General features: G+C 36.2%; 1 protein-coding gene across 1 annotated transcript in view; it reads left to right on the top strand.

Annotated features, from left to right (window-relative positions):
• Positions 1–16192, top strand: part of BRIP1 (BRCA1 interacting protein C-terminal helicase 1) — a 385619-nt gene that overhangs the window by 11322 nt on the left and 358105 nt on the right. The window contains 1 exon segment of the mRNA XM_037809614.1: positions 15240–15367. Coding sequence (XP_037665542.1) covers positions 15240–15367 — 128 coding nt within the window.

Genomic DNA, 16192 nt, shown 5'->3' with positions numbered 1-16192 from the left:
ACATATTTATATATTGAGTCCCAAACCATAAGTTTATCATTGCTTTTAATGCATTTGCATTTTCAATACAGTAGGCAGTAAAAAGTTGAGTTATAAAAACTTATATATATTTCTGGCATTTGTATTTACCCACATCATATTCTTTACTGGAGATCTTTATTTTTTTCATGCAACTTGAATCTATTGTCTAGTGTCCTTTACTCTCAACCTGCAGAAGTTCCTTTATCATTTCTTGTAGGGCTGGTAGTAATGATGAACTCCCTCAGCTTTTGTTCATCTCAAAATGTCTTAATCTCTTATTTTATTTCTAATATTTTTTATTATGAAATATATAAACTGAAAAGTGATAACTTTCAAATTATGATACAAGTAGTTATAGAACAAATTTCATAGAATGTTATGGGTTACAGTTCCACCATTTCAGTTATTTCCTTCTAGCTGTTCTAATACCCTAGAGACTAAAAAAAAAAAAGGTTTATTTTTATATAAAGATTCAGTATTTGTAATCTTTTGTTAAATCCTATCTTGTCTGTTGCTACTTCTCCCTCTCATTTGATCACTTTCTCAGTCTTCAGGGATATCTGGGCAGTGACCACCCTAACTTGTTCATATTGAGAAGAGTTGTCGACATTATGGTGAAGGGAGATGCATCTGGTTGATGTTCTTGAAGAGGCTGTTGCCTCTGTGTTTTGGGACTTAGGAACCCTCTGGAGGATTTAAGTTTCTGAGAAATAAACTTAATGAGTGAAACTTTTATAGAATCTCTGATAGGGACCTGGGCATTCTTTAGTATTTTTGGGGCTTCTGTTAATTTGGGTTTGGCCCATACTGTGACCATTTGGAAAATTGAACTTGAATAAAAGTAATCTCCAGGATAGCCTCTCAACTCTATTTGAAATCTCTTAGCCACTGAAACCTTATTTTATTACCTTTCCTTTCCTCCTTTTGTTCAAGAAGGCACTCCCTATCCCTCAATGTCTGGATCAGGCTAATTTCTGGGAGTTGTGTCCCATGTTGCCAAGGAGACACACTCTCCCGGGAGTCATATATAATGTAGCAGGGAGGGCAATGAATTTATTTGCATAGTTGGGCTTAGAGAGAGAGGCCGCATCTGAGCAATAAAAGAAGATCCCTGCAAGTGACTCTTAGGAATAAGTATAGGTAGGCTTAGGCTCCCCTTTACAGTCATAAGTTTGCTATGAGCAAGAGTCAAGATTGAGGGCCTGACTTATTAAATGGTGGGATCTTAATTTCAAATAGCATATATGTGGTCCAAGATAAACAATCAGTGTCTCACATTATCTTTACTTAGTTGTACAATCATCATCACTCTGAATTTTGAACAATTGTCATAACCTAAAGCACCCCAAATCTCTTATCACCCCCTAATTATTTATCTCTGGTATTAGTGTGGTACTAGTAAGATATTCTCTCAAATATAATCCATAATATGCAATGGGTAGTTTTTCCCATGTGGCACTCTGTTGCTAACTCTTTGTGACAGTGTCATACCATAGAACTATATCATGCAAGCACTTATTTATATTTGTAATGCTAATCTGTGGAATACATGCCTTTAAGAAACCCCTTTCAATCATGTATGCCTTCAATACAGTTCTGATACTTATAATCCCATTAACGAACAATCATCATCCCTGTCCATTCCTATACCTTTAAATAAACCCTCAATAACATATCTGAACCTATTAGGTTATCATTCCCCCTTCACTAACTTCTGACTATCTCTAGGTCCCCTATATTCTACATTATTTTCATTTTACATTATTCTACACTGATTTTACGTTGTTCAGGGAGTTCATAGAAGTGGTAACATATAATCTCTCTCCTTTTGTGTCTGACTCATTTCACTCAGCATTGTGTCTTCAAGGTTCATCTATGTTGCCCTATATTTCAGGACCTCATTTCTTCTTACTGCTGCATAGTATTCCATTGTACGTGTATAACACATTTTGTTTATCCACTCATCTGTTGAAGGACACTTGGATTGTTTCCATCTCTTGGCAATTGTGGACAATGCCGCAGTGAACATTGGTGTGCAAATACCTGTTCATGTCACTGCTTTCAGATCTTCTGGTTATATACTGAGAAGTGGAATTGCCAGATTAGGGTAACTCGATGTCTGGTTTTCTGAGGAACTGCCAAACTGTTTTCCACGGTGGCTGTGCCATTATACATTCCTACCAGCAGTAAATAAGAGTTCCAATTTCTCAACATCCTCTCTAGCATTTGTTGTTTCCTTTTTGTTTAATGGCAGCCATTCTTACTGGTGTGAGACGATATCACATTATGGTTTTGATTTGCATTTCCCCAATAGCTACTGAAGATGAACATTTTTTCATATGTTTTTTAGTGATTTGTATTTCTTCTTTGGAAAAATGGCTTTTTATATCTTTTGCCCATTTTATAATTGGGCTGTTTGTGCTATTGTTGAGTTGTAGGATTTCTTTATATATGCTGGATATCAGTCTCTTATCAGATACATAGTGTTCTGGTTTGCTAATGCTGTCATTATGTAAAATACCAGAAATGGATTGGCTTTTATGAAGGAGGGTTGTTTGGTTATAAAGTTATAATCTAATGGCCATGCAAATATCCAAACAAAGGCATCAACAGTAGGGTACCTTCACTGAAGAACACCGATGGCGTCTGGAAAACCTCTGTTAGCTGGGAAGGCACGAGGCTGGCATCGGCTTGCTCCTAGGTTGCGTTTCAAAATGGTGTTCTCCAAAATGTCTCTCTAAGCTGCAGCTACTAGCTCATTCTGTTTGAGTCTTAAATAGGACTCTAATGATTAAATTAAGACCCATGCTGTATGGACAGGGCTACTCCACCATGGAAATAATCTAATCAAAGCTGTTACCCACATTTGAGTGGGTCACATCTCCATGGAAACAACCTAATCCAAAGATTCCAACCTAGTCAACACCAATATGTCTGCCCCACAAGATTGCATTAAAAAACATGGTGTTTTGGGGGACATAATACATCCAAACTGGCACATATAGTTTCCAAATATTTTCTCCCATTGAGTTGGCTGCCTCTTTACCTTTTTGATGAAGTCCTTTGAGGCACAGAAGCATTTGATTTTGCTGAGTTTCTATTTATCTATTTTTTTCTTTTGTTGCTTGTGCTTCAGGTGTAAGGTCTAAGAAGCTACCTCCTATTGCTTGGTCCTGTAGATGTTTTCCTACATTTTCTTCTAGGAGTTTTATGGTACTGCCTCTTACATTGAGGTCTTTGATCCACTTTGAGTTAATTTTTGTGTATGGTGTGAGGTAGGGGTCCTCTTTCACTCTTTTGGATATGGATATCTAGTTCTCCCAACCCCATTTGTTGAAGAGACTATTCTGTCCCAGTTCTGTGGATTTGGGGGCCTTGTCAAAAATCAGTTGACCATAGATTTGGGGGTCTATTTCCAAACTCTCGATTTGATTCCATTATTCAATGTCTTTCTTTGTGCCAATACCATGCTGTTTTGACTACTGTGTTTTTATAGTAGGCTTTAAAGTCAGGAAGTGTAAGTCCTCCCACTTTGTTCTTCTTTTTTAGAACATTTTTGGCTATTAGAGGCCCCTTTCCCTTCCAAAGAAATTTGATAACTAGCTTTTCAGAGTCTTCAAAGTAGGTTGTTAGAATTTTGATTGGAATTGTGCTGAATAGGTAGATCAGTTTGGGTAGAATTGACATCTTAATGATGTTTAGACTTCTATCCATGAACATGGGATATCTTTCCACCTATTTAGGTCCTCTTTGATTTCTTTTAGTAAAGTTTTGTAATTTTTGTGTAGATGCCTTTTAAATCCTTGGTTAAGTTCATTCCTAGATACTTGATTCTTTTAGTTGCTATTGTGAATGGAAATTTTTTCTTAATTGACTCTTCTGCACATTAATCTTATATCCTGCCACTTTGCTGAATTTATTTATTGGCTCAAGTAGCTTTTTTGCCATTTTCTCAGGATTTTCCAAATATAAGATCATGTCATCAGCCATAATGACATTCTGCTTCCTCCTTTCCAATTTGGATGCCCTTCCCTTCCCTTCCCTTCCTCCCTTCCCCCTCCCTTCCCTTCCCTTCCCCACCCCTTCCTTTTCCCTCCCCTCCCCTCCCCTCCCCTTCTTCTGCCTAATTGCTCTGGCAAGAACTTCTAGCACAATGTTAAATAATAGCGACAGAGAGCATCCTTGTGTTGTTCTTGATATTAGGGGGAACGTTTTCAATCTCTCATTGTTGAGTACTCTGCTGGTTGTGGGTTTTTTGTATATCATATTGAGGAAGTTTCCTTTAATTCCTACCTTTTAAAGTGTTTTTATAAAAAAATGCTGAATTTTGTTGAATGGTCTCTCAGGGTCTATCTAGATGATCATTTGATTTTTCCCTTTTGATTTGATATTCTGTTGTATTACATTGATTGATTTTCTTATGTTGAACCACGGTTGCATGCCTGGAATGCACCCCACTTGGTTGTGGTATATAATTCTGCTAATGTGCCTTTGAATTCGATTTGCAAGTATTTTGCTGAGAATTTTTGCATCTATGTTCGTTAGGGAGATTGGCCTGTAGTTTTCCTTTCTTGTAGTAGCTTTATCTGGTTTTGGTATTAGAGTGATGTTAGCTTCATAAAATGAGTTAGGTAGTGTTCTTTTTTCTTCAGTTTTTTGAAAGAGTTTTATAAGGAATAGTGTTAGTTGTTTTTGGAATGTTTAGTAAAATTCCCCTGGGAAGCCATCTGGTCCTGGACTTTCTTTTTAGAGGGATTTTTGATGACTCATTGGCTCTCTTGTGATTGGTTTGTTGAGTTCTTCTATTTCTTAGATTAGTCGATGTTGTTTATGTGTTTCCAGGAAATTGTCCATATCCTCTGAATTGTCTAGTTTATTAGCATACAGTTGTTCATAATATCCTATATGATGTTTTTTAAACTTCTTTGGGATCCATGGAAATGACCCCCTTTCATTTCTGATTTTGTTTGTTTGGGTGTTCTCCCCTTTTGATTTGTCATTCTAGCTAAGGGTTTTTCAATCTTGTTGATCCTTGCAAAGAACAAACTTTTGGTCTTATTTATTCTCTCTCTCTCTCTCTCTCTCTCTCTCTCTCTCTCTCTCTCTCTCTCTCTCCCCCCCTCCCCCCTCCTCTCCCCCCCCACTCCAGATCATTTATTTCTGCTTTTATCTTTATTATTTCTTTTCTTCTACTTGCTTTAGGGTTAGTTTGCTTTTCATTCTCCAGCTTTTTCAGTTGTTCAGCTGCGTCTTTGGTTTTAACTATTCCTTTTTAATGTTTGTATTAGAGCTGTAAATTTCCTTCTCAGCACCAGCATTTCTGTATCCCATAGGTTTTGATATGTTGTATTCTTGTTTTCATTCATCCTTAGATATTTACAGATTTCTCTTACAATTTCTCCTTTGACTCACTGATTGTTTAGGAGTATGTTGTTTAACCTCCATATATTTGTGAAAGCTCCGTTTCTTTGGTGATTATTGATTTCCAGCTGCATTCCACTGTGGTCAGAAAATGTGCTTTGAATAATTTCTATCTTTTTATTTATTTATTTTATTTTTAATTTTTTTTTTAGCCTTCTTATCCATGAACATGGAATGTTTTTCCATCTTTCTAGGTCCCCTTCTATTTCTTTTAGTAAAGTTATGTAATTTTCTCTATATAGGTCTTTTATATCCTTGGTTAAGTTTATTCCTAGGTATTTGATTTTTTTAGTTGCTATTGAGAATGGAATCTTTTTCTTGAGTGTCTCTTCAGTTACATCATTTCTAGTGTATAGGAACCTTATGGTCCTGTGTGAGGTAAATCTTGTATCCCGCTACTTTGCTCAATTTGTTTATTAGCTCATGTAGCTGTGTCGTTGATTTCTCACGGTTTTCCAAGTATAAGATCATATCATCTGCAAATAATGACAGTTTTACTTCTTCCTTTCCAATTTGGATGCCTTTTATTTCTTTGTCTTGCTGGAGTGCTATGGCTAGCACTTCCAGCAGAATTTTGAATGACAGTGGTGACAGGGGGCATCCTTGTGTCATTCCTGATCTTAGAGGGAAGGCTTTCAGTCTCTCACCATTGAGTACTATGCTGGCTGTGGGTTTTTCATATATGCTCCTTATCATATTGAGGAAGTTTCCTTCAATTCCTACCTTTTGAAGTGTTTTTATCAAAAACTGATGTTGGATTTTGTCAAATGCTTTTTCAGCATCTACAGAGATGATCATTTGATTTTTCCCTTTTGAATTTTTAATGTGTTGTAATACATTGATTTTCTTATGTTGAACCATCCTTACATGCCTGGAATGAACTCCACTTGGTCATGGTGTATGATTTTTTTAATGTGTCTTTGGATTCGATTTGGAAGTATTTTGTTGAGAATTTTTGTGTCTGTATTCATTAGGGAGATTGGCCTGTAGTTTTCCTTTCTTGCAGCATCTTTACCTGGTTTTGGTATTAGAGTGATGTTAGCTTCATAAAATGAGTTAGGTAATGTTCCATTTTCTTCAGTTTTTTGAAAGAGTTCAAGTAAGATTGGTGTCAGTTGTTTTTGGAAAGTTTGATAGAATTCCCTTTTGAAGCCATCTGGCCTTGGGCATTTATTTGTGGGAAGCTTTTTGATGACTGATTGGATCTCTTTGCTTCTGATTGGTTTGTTGAGTTCTTCTTTTTCTTCTCTGGACAGTCTAGGTTGTTCATGTGTTTCCAAGAAGTTGTCCATTTCCTCTACATTATCTTGTTTGTTGGCATACAGTTGTACATAGTATCCTCTTTTTTAATTTCTTTGGGATCTGCAGTAATGTCACCTCTCTCATTTATTATTTTATTTGGATCTTCTCTCTTTGATTTTGTCAGTCTAGCTAAGGGCTTGTCATTCTTGTTGATCTTCTCAAAGCACCAACTTTTATTCTGTTTTTTTTTTTTTTTTCCTGTATGTCATTTCTGCTTTAATCCTTGTTATTTCTTTTCTTCTGCTTGGTTTAGGATTAGTTTGCTGTGCATTTTCTAGCTTCTTCAGTTGTTCCATTAGTTCTTTGGTTTTAGCTCTTTCTTCCTTTTTAATGTTTGCATTTAGAGCTATAAATTTCCCCTTCTGCCTTAGCTGCATTCCGTAAGTTTTGATATGTTGTGCTCTTGTTTTCATTTGTCTCTAGATATTTAGCAATTTCTCTGGCTATTTCTTTATTAACCCACTGATTGTTTGAAAGTGTGGTGTTTAATCTCCAGATATTTGTGAATGTTCTAAATCTTTGATGGTTATTGACTTCTAGTTGTATTCCATTGTGATCAGAGAATGTGCTTTGAATAATTTCAATATTTTTAAATTTATTGAGGTTTGTTTTGTGGACCAGCATATGATCTATTCTGAAGAAAGTTCCATGGGTACTAGAGAAAAATGTGTATCCTGGTGATTTGGGATGTAATTCTCTATATATGTGTCTGTTAAGTCAAAATCATTTATCACATTGTTTGTTTTTCAATTTCCTTATTGTTCCTCTAGTTTATCTATTTGAGAGAGTGATGTATTGAAGTCTCCCACAGTTATTGTGGGAACATCTATTGTTCCCTTCAGTTTTGCCAATGTTTGTCTCATGTACTTTGGGGCACCTTGATCGGGTGCATAGACATTTATGACGGTTATTCTTGTTGAATTGTCCCTTTTATTAGTATATAGTGTCCTTTGTCTCTTTTGACATCCTTACATTTAAAGTCCGTTTTATCTGAGATTAATATTGCTACTCCTACTTTCTTTTGACTGTATCTTTCATGGACTATTTTGTTTCCATCCTTTCACTTTCAATTTCTTTGTGTTTCTGGGTCTAAGATTAGACTCTTGTAAGCAACACATTGATAGTTCATATTTTTTAATCTGTTCTCCCAATCTATATGTTTTAGTTGGGAAGTTTAATCCATTCACATTCAGTGTTACTACTGTGAAGGCATTTCTTGAATCAGCTATCATATCCTTTGGTTTTTATTTGTCAGATATATTTTTACTTCTCTCTCTCTTTATTTTCTTTAATGTATCCTTACAAAAATTCTGTAGTTCTATTTGCCTTCTCCAGACCTCTCTCTCTTTTCTTGTTTTCTCAGCTAGTAGGGCTCCCATTAGTATTTCTTGTAGGGTAAGTCTCTTGTTGGCAGATTCTCTCAACATTTTTTTTGTCTTTGAAGATTTTAAGTTCTCCCTCAAATTTAAAGGAGAGTTTCGCTGGTTAAAGAATTCTTCGTTGGCAGTTTTTCTCTTTCAGAATTTTAGATATGTCATACCACTGTCTTTTTGTCTCCATGGTGGCTGCTGAGTAATCACTACTTAGTCTTAGGTGTTTTCCCTTGTAGGTGGTGAATTACTTCTCTCTTGCTGCTTTCAGAACTTGCTCCTTTTCTTCAGTGTGTGGCAATCTGATCAGAATATGTCTTGGAGGAGGTTTATTTGAATTTATTCTGTTTGGAGTTCATTGGGCATCTATGATTTGTGTATTTATGTCATTTAGAAGGGTTGGGAAGTTCCCCTCAGCAATGCCTTTGAATATTCTTCCTAGTCCTTTACTCGTTTCTTCCCCTTCTGGAACACCAATGATTTTTATGTTTGTGTACTTCGTGTTGCCCGTAATATCTCTGAGATCCATTTCGACTTTTTCGATTTTTTTTCACCATTTATTCTTTTGACCTTTCACTTTCAAACCTAGTCTTCCAGTTTGCTTATTCATTCCTCACCTTTCTCTAATCTAGTATTATATGTAACAAGAATCTTTTTAATTTGATCAACATTTTCTTCTATTTCCATAAGGTCCTCTATTTTTTTATTTACTCTTACAAATTCTTCTTTATGCTTTTCTAGGGTCTTCTTGATTTTCTTTATATCCTAAACCATGGTAGTTGGTGTTTGTGATTACTTCTTTGATTAATTTCTCCAAGTTCTGTATCTTTTTTTTAATTTGGACATTTGGATTATCCATATCTTCTGGTTTCTTCATATGCTTTATAATTTTTTGTTGTTTTTGGCCTCTTGGCATTTGCTTATCTTGATAGAGTTCTTTCAGTATATGCAGAGTTATTTAAACAGTTATCTATAATTTGACAGAGCTACAGCTTGATGCAGCACACTTTTCCTGACCTACCAGGAGATGGTGCTCCCGAGCCACCTCTTATCCTCAATCCAGTTCTCCCCAACTTCGTTTATACACAAGTGGGGGTCCAAACCATGTGGATGTCTAATCAGTGCACAATTTTCCGTGTGCAGTGGGGACCGCCAGCCCTGTGGATAGGGTTTGTGCCCTGTGGGGTTTCAGTTGTGATACCCTAGTGTTGTGGTAGGTGTCCACCCCTTCAGTTCAGACTCCCCTCAGTCCCTCTCTGCCGTGGGCCCAGGAGTCCCTGGGCTTGTTGTAGGGTTCCTGTCACTTCTGTGTGGCTCCTGTGCCCCTCGACTGTGCACCCTGGGTGCTTCTGCGGAGGAGGAGTTGTGTTCTCACAAGCCGGCTGAATCCCGAGTTCCCTTGAGGAAGCTCTCAGCTGCAGTGCTGCGAAGGAATGTCTCCCAGCCTGCTTCAAATTTCAGTCTTTTTAAATTTGTTGAGACTTGTTTTATGTCCCAGCATATGATATATCCTGGAAAACATTCCATGTGTGCTAGAGAAGAATGTGTAATCTGGTAATTTGGGATGCAACGATCTATATATGTCTGTTAAGTCTAATTCATTTATCACATTGTTTTGGTTCTGAATTTCCTTATTGGTCCTCTGTCTAGTTCTATCTATCAAAGAGAGCACTGTATTGAAGTCTACCACTATTATTGTAGAAACGTCTATCACTCCCTTCAGTTTTGTCAGTCTTTGTCTCCTGTTTTGGAGCTCCTTGATTGGGTGCATAAACATTTATGATTGTTATTTCTTCTTGGTGGATTGTCCCTTTTATTAATATATAATGTTCTTCTTTGTCTCTTATGATGTCTTTGCATTTAGAGTCTAGTTTGTCTGTTATTAGTATAGCTACTCCTGCTTTCTTTTGGCTACAGCTTGTGTGGAATATTTTTTTCCATCCTTTTTCTTTCAATCTCTTTGTGTCGCTGGATCTAAGATGATTCTCTTTTGAGTTGCATATCAATAGATCATACTTTTTAATCCGTTTTGCCAGTCTGTATTTTTGTGCAAGTTTGAATGTATTATGTCCCCCAAAACGCCATTATCTTTGATGTAATCTTGTGTGGGCAGACCTATCAGTGTTAATTAGATAGTAATTCTTCTAATGTTTCCATGGAGATGTGCCCCACCCAACTGTGGGTGATGACTCTGATTGGATAATTTCCATGGAGATGTTGGCCCACCCATTCAGGGTGGGTCTGAATTAAATTACTGGAGCACTACATAAGATCAGACAGAAGGAGTAAGCTTGTTACAGCCAAGAGGGACACTTTGAGGAATGCACTGGAACTGAGAGAGGACCTTCAGCTTACAGAGACATTTTGGAGATAGCTTTTGAAAGCAGACTTTTGCTCCAGGAGAAGCTAAGAGAGGACAAATGCCCCAAGAGCCACTAAGAGTGACATTTTTGAGGAACTGAAGCCTACAGAGGAAGGTCCTGGGAAAAGGCATTTGAAACCAGAACTTGGAGCAGACACTGGCCACGGTGCCTTCCCAGCTAACAGAGGTTTTCTGGGCACCACTGGCCATCCTCCAGTGAAGGTACCCAATTGTTGATGCATTACCTTGGACACTTTATGGCCTTAAGACAGTAACTGTGTAACCAAATAAACCCCCTTTTATAAAAGCCAATCCATTTCTGGTGTTTTGTATTCCAGCAGCATTAGCAAACTAGAACAATCTTTTAGTAGGGGAGTTTAATCTGTTCACATTAAAAATTATTGTAAAGGCAGTACTTGAGTCAACCATCTTATCCTTTGTTTTTTATTTGTCAGATCTGTTTTTTCTCCCTCTCTTTCTATCATTTAAATTACATTTACTAATACTCTTCAGTTCTGTGTCCTTCTGTGACCTCTCTCTCCTGTCTTTTTTCTTCAGCCAACAGAACTGCCTTAAGCATTTCTTGCAGGGCATGTCTCTTGTTAGCAGATTCTCTCAGCATTTGTTTGTCTGTGAAAATTTTAAACTCTTCTTTTTTTTGAAGGACAGCTTTGCTGGATAAAGAATTCTTGGCTGGAAATTTTTCTCTTTCATAATCTTTAATATGTCATACCACTGCCTTCTTGCCTCCATGGTGCCCTTTAAGTAGTCAGTAGTTTGTCTTATGTGGTTTCCCTTGCATGTGGTGAATTGCTTTTCTCTTGCTGCTTTCAGTACTTTTTTCTTGTCTTCAGCATTTGATAATCTGATAAGTATGTGTTTTGGAGTGGGTTTATTTGGATTTATTCTATTTGGAGTTCATTGAGCTCCTTTTATTTGTGTATTTATGTCTTTTATAAGGGTTGGGAAGTTTTCCTTAATTATCTCCTCAAATACTCTTCCTAGCCCTTTTTTCTTCTTCTTTTGGGATACGAATGATTCTTTTATTTGTGTGCTTCATGTTATCCATCATTTCCCTGAGATCCAATTCAAATTTTTCCGTCTTTTTCATCATTTATTATTTTGTCTGTTTGCATTCAATTGCAAACATATAGAGGTAAAAGACAAAAGACAAAACAAATTAAAAACATGTAGAGGCAAAAAAACAAAACAAAATGAAACAAACAGCAGGTTGATGTTCCTGGTGGTGATACAACTGTACACACAAAAAGGGCAACCTCAAAAACTTCCATAAAGGCAGGGCAAGTATCAGAAAAATAAGAGCTAAAAAATTCTGATCAAATTGAAGCTATGGTAAACGTCTAGAATAAGTTTATCTGAATGTCAAAGAACAGTTAGCAAGCAAAGCCAACCAACAAGAAAACCTTAGGCAAAAGAGAGAAAACGACCTCCTTAATAAAGTAATCAAGAAAATCGATACCTAGACACCAGCGAAATATCATGCGTCATACTAAGAAACACGAAGATATGGCTCAGTCCAAGGGAAAAGCTAACAGTTCAAATGAGATACAGGAGTTGAAACAACTAATTAAAGATGTTGAACCAAATCTAAATCATTTCAATGAGTTGAAGGAAAATATGGCAATAGAGATGAAGGATATGAAGAAGACATTGAGCGACCTATAAAGAATATCTTAAAAGCTTGAAAAAACAAATGACAGAATTTATGGGAATGAAAGGCACAATAGAAGAGATGAAAAACACAATGGAGACATGCTGCAGCAGCAGATTTGAAGAGGGAGAATAAGGGATTAGTGAACTAGAGGAGATAACTTCTGAAATCCTACACAAAAAAGAACAGGTAGGCAAGAGAATGGAAAAATATGAGCAGGGTCTCAAGGTATTTAATGACAGCATGCAGTGCATGAGGATACATGTTATGGGTGTCCCAGAAAGAGAAAAGAAGGAAAAGGGGAGAAAGAATAATTAGGGAAAATTTCCCAACTCTTATGAAAATTACTGGTCCAAGAAGTGCGGCATATTCCAAACAGAATAGGTCCAAAATAGACCTACTCTAAGATACTTAACAATCAGATTGTCAAATGCTAAAGATAAAATTCTGAAAGCCCCAAGACAAAATTGATTTATATATACAAGGAAGTTCAAGAAGATTAAGCTTGAATTTCTCGGCAGAAACCATGGAGGCGAAAAGGCAGTGTATGATATATTTAAGATACTGAAAGAGAAAAGCTGCCAACCAAGAATTCTATATCTGGCAAAACTGTCCTTTAAAAATGAGGGAGAGTTTAAAATATTTACAGATAAATAGACACTGAGAGAGTTCATGAGCAAGAGACCTTCTTTACAAGAAATACTAAAGGGAGTGCTACAGGCAGATAGGAAAAGACGGTAGAGAGAGGTTTGGAGAAGCAAGTAGAAATGAAAATTTACAGTAAGGTTAACCAAAAGGGTAAAAAATTGAGAGAAAAAATAAGATATGAAATATAAAATCCATAGGACAAAATGGTGGAAGAAAGTACTCCCTTTACAGTAATCACATTAAATATTAATGAATTAAACTTCCCAACCAAAAGATATAGATTTTTATGGGCTGCAATTCCATAATTTATTGTTTCCTTCTAGCTGTTGTAATATCCTAGAGACTAAAAAAAAATTTTATATAAAGATTTGGTGTTCATAATCCTTTGTTAAATCCTATCTTATCTTTTGGTGCTTGTCCCTCTTAATTGGTCACTGTCTCAGTCTTTAGGGATATCTGGGCAGTGATTGCCCTAACTTATTCATATTGAAAAGAGGTGTTGATATTATGGGGAAGGGGGATGTTTTAGTTTGCTAATGCTGCAGAATGCAAAACACCAGAGATGGATAGGCTTTTATAAAATGGGGGTTTATTTCACTACACAGTTACAGTCTTAAGGCCACAAAGCATCCAAGGTAACACCTCAGCAATCAGGTACCTTCACTGGAAGATGGCCAATGGCGTCCGGAAAACCTCTGTTAGCTGGGAAGGCAGCTGGTGTCTGCTCCAAAGCTCCGGCCTCAAAATGGCTTTCTCCCAGGACGTTCCTCTCTAGCAAGCTTGCTCCTCTTCAAAACATCGCTCCAAGCAACACTCAGTTTTCTCCCCCCGAGTTAGCTCATTTATATAGCTCCACTGATCAAGGCCCACCCTGAATGGGTGGGGCCACGCCTCCATGGGAACATCTCATCAGAATCATCTCCCACAGCTGGGTGGGGCACATTCCAAGCAAATCCAGCCAGCACCAAAAACGTCTGTCCCACAAAACTACAAAGACAATGGCATTTGGGGGACACAATACATTCAAACTGGCATAGGGGATGCATCTGGTTGGTGTTCTTGAGGATGTTGCCTCCGTTTTTTGGGACTTTTCTGGTGTAGGAACACTTAGAAGAATTTACATTCCTGAAAAATAAACTTAGTAGGTGAAACTTTTATGGAGTCTCAGATAGGGACCTGGGTATTTTTTAGGATTTTTGGGACTGTTGTTGATATGGGCTTGGCATACTGTGGCCATATGGAATATCTAGCTGAAGCATGCCTAAGGGTAACCTCCAGAATAGCCTCTTGACTCTATTTGAAATCTCTAAGTCACTGAAACTTTATTTTGTTACATTTCTTTTCCTCCTTTTGATCAAGAAGGCATTCGCAATTCCTTGATGCCAGAGCCAGGCTCATTCCTGGGAGTTGTGTCCCACGTCACTAGGGAGACTCACTTCCCTGGGAGTCATGTTCTATGTAGGAGGTAGTGTAGAGGAATGGAATGTTCAGAGGTACAGACTTAGTTGGTAATTAGACTGTTATTTGATGTTACCAGACTGAAATGCTAGTAAAAAATAAAGCAGGCCTCTCTGGAGAATATCAACCACTTGGCCTTTCATGTTCCTAATAACAAATAACAAACAAACAAACAAATAAATAAATAATAGGGGGTAATGATACCCCTTTTTAGCATGAAGAACCTAAAATTGTCATTGCCCTGATATTGCTGAAGATTGAGAGAATGATCAAATGAGTGGGAGGAGGTGTAACTGAGAAATTAGGTTTTAACAAATTATTATGACTATTGACTCATTATATAGATATTTCTTTTTAGTTTTTAGTGTATCAGAATAGACAGAAGGAAATACTTGACATTGTTAATCTCTGTCCAGTAGACTTGATCTTTGATAATCATTGTAAAACTATATATTTTATTATGTGACCATGTGGTTGTACTGACATTCCCTTTATGCAGTGTATGGGTAGATGAGTAATAAAATACAGACAGACATGTATGGGGAACAAAAAAAAAGAGGAAGGAGTTTAATTCCATTACATTTTTTGCCTAAAGAACATTGAGAAGCAGAGTAAGAAAGAAGTAATGCAACATTGTAATGAAAGATTTTTATAGAAAGGAAATACATTTTCTTGAGAGAATCTTTCAATTATATTACTTAAACCATGATATTGATGTTGTATAATGGTATATGGAAGCATAATTCTATTGAAAAATCAATATTATATCTTTCTTATCAAAAACATATTTCTCAAAATGTTTATCGTATTTTTGTTAAAATAAACTGAATGGTAAAGAAGTGCTTTTAAACATGTTTAGGTTCATGTTTTAAACTATCTTATAAAATTTGAGCAATAAGTCTTATATCTTGGTTTTAATTTTATTCTATAAAAATTGCCTAAATGTAAGTTATTTATGCTAATTTTTAATGACTTTTTATGTAAGACTCTCCTGAAAAAACAACGCTGGCTGCAAAGTTATCTGCCAAGAAACAGGCATCCTTATATAGAGATGAAAGTGATGATTTTCAAGTAGACAAGAAAAGAATTCGACCATTAGAAACTACAAAGCAGGTAACATTTTATTGGCCATGAAATAATTCAGTTAGTGATAGCTGAAAAAGGTAGTCAAGTAACAGTCAAATTTTCAGTGGCAGCTGTGAAGATTAGTTGGGTAATGTCAAAGCCATAAATTAAATGGTAATTTATTGTAACTTCATTTTGTACAGATACTTGTTACAAAGGAGTATTTTACTATAGGTGATTATTTACATTAACCACTCATTAGAGTGAAATGGCATAGTGCTTGTTTATACATGAGGAATTTGACAGTAAATGGTTACTTATGGCAGAAAATGAAAGACCCTTACATATATTTTTCTTTTTGCCAAGATACCTTTTATATGAGTCTTCATGTCATGGGTATTTTTGATATTGATAGTTTTAGCATATTGACAGGGTTTACTCTTATTTATTGAGTTTAATATCGGTACATGGTAAAAATATGTATATTTATTAAAAGACCTGAATGACCAGATATTTTAAATGAATTACTCTTTCCATAGATAGACACAATGTTTTCTCTTAGTGTGCAGGGAGGTGAGGTAGGAGGAGGCTGAACAATTAATAAAATTAGTCACAAATAAAAAAGATGATTATTAATTAGCATGTCGCATGTAGTTAACTAATTGGATACTTTAATTTATATACTCAAAAGATGTTTGCATTCTTATGTAGTTTTAAGTATTCCATTCACAGTCTTTATATTAATTTCCATATTTAAACCTGGTGTTTAGAAATAGAATGAACTAGTTTCTTTACTTTTTTAAAAGCACCACTTCCAAAGAAGCATGAATCTATAAAGATTTTTCTCCCCTAAGTGTGTACATAGAGTTGAAT

The sequence above is a fragment of the Choloepus didactylus genome, chromosome 18 (assembly GCF_015220235.1).
Source record: "Choloepus didactylus isolate mChoDid1 chromosome 18, mChoDid1.pri, whole genome shotgun sequence".
Taxonomy (NCBI): Eukaryota; Metazoa; Chordata; class Mammalia; order Pilosa; family Megalonychidae; genus Choloepus; species Choloepus didactylus.
This window is presented reverse-complemented; position numbering and strand designations above follow the sequence as displayed.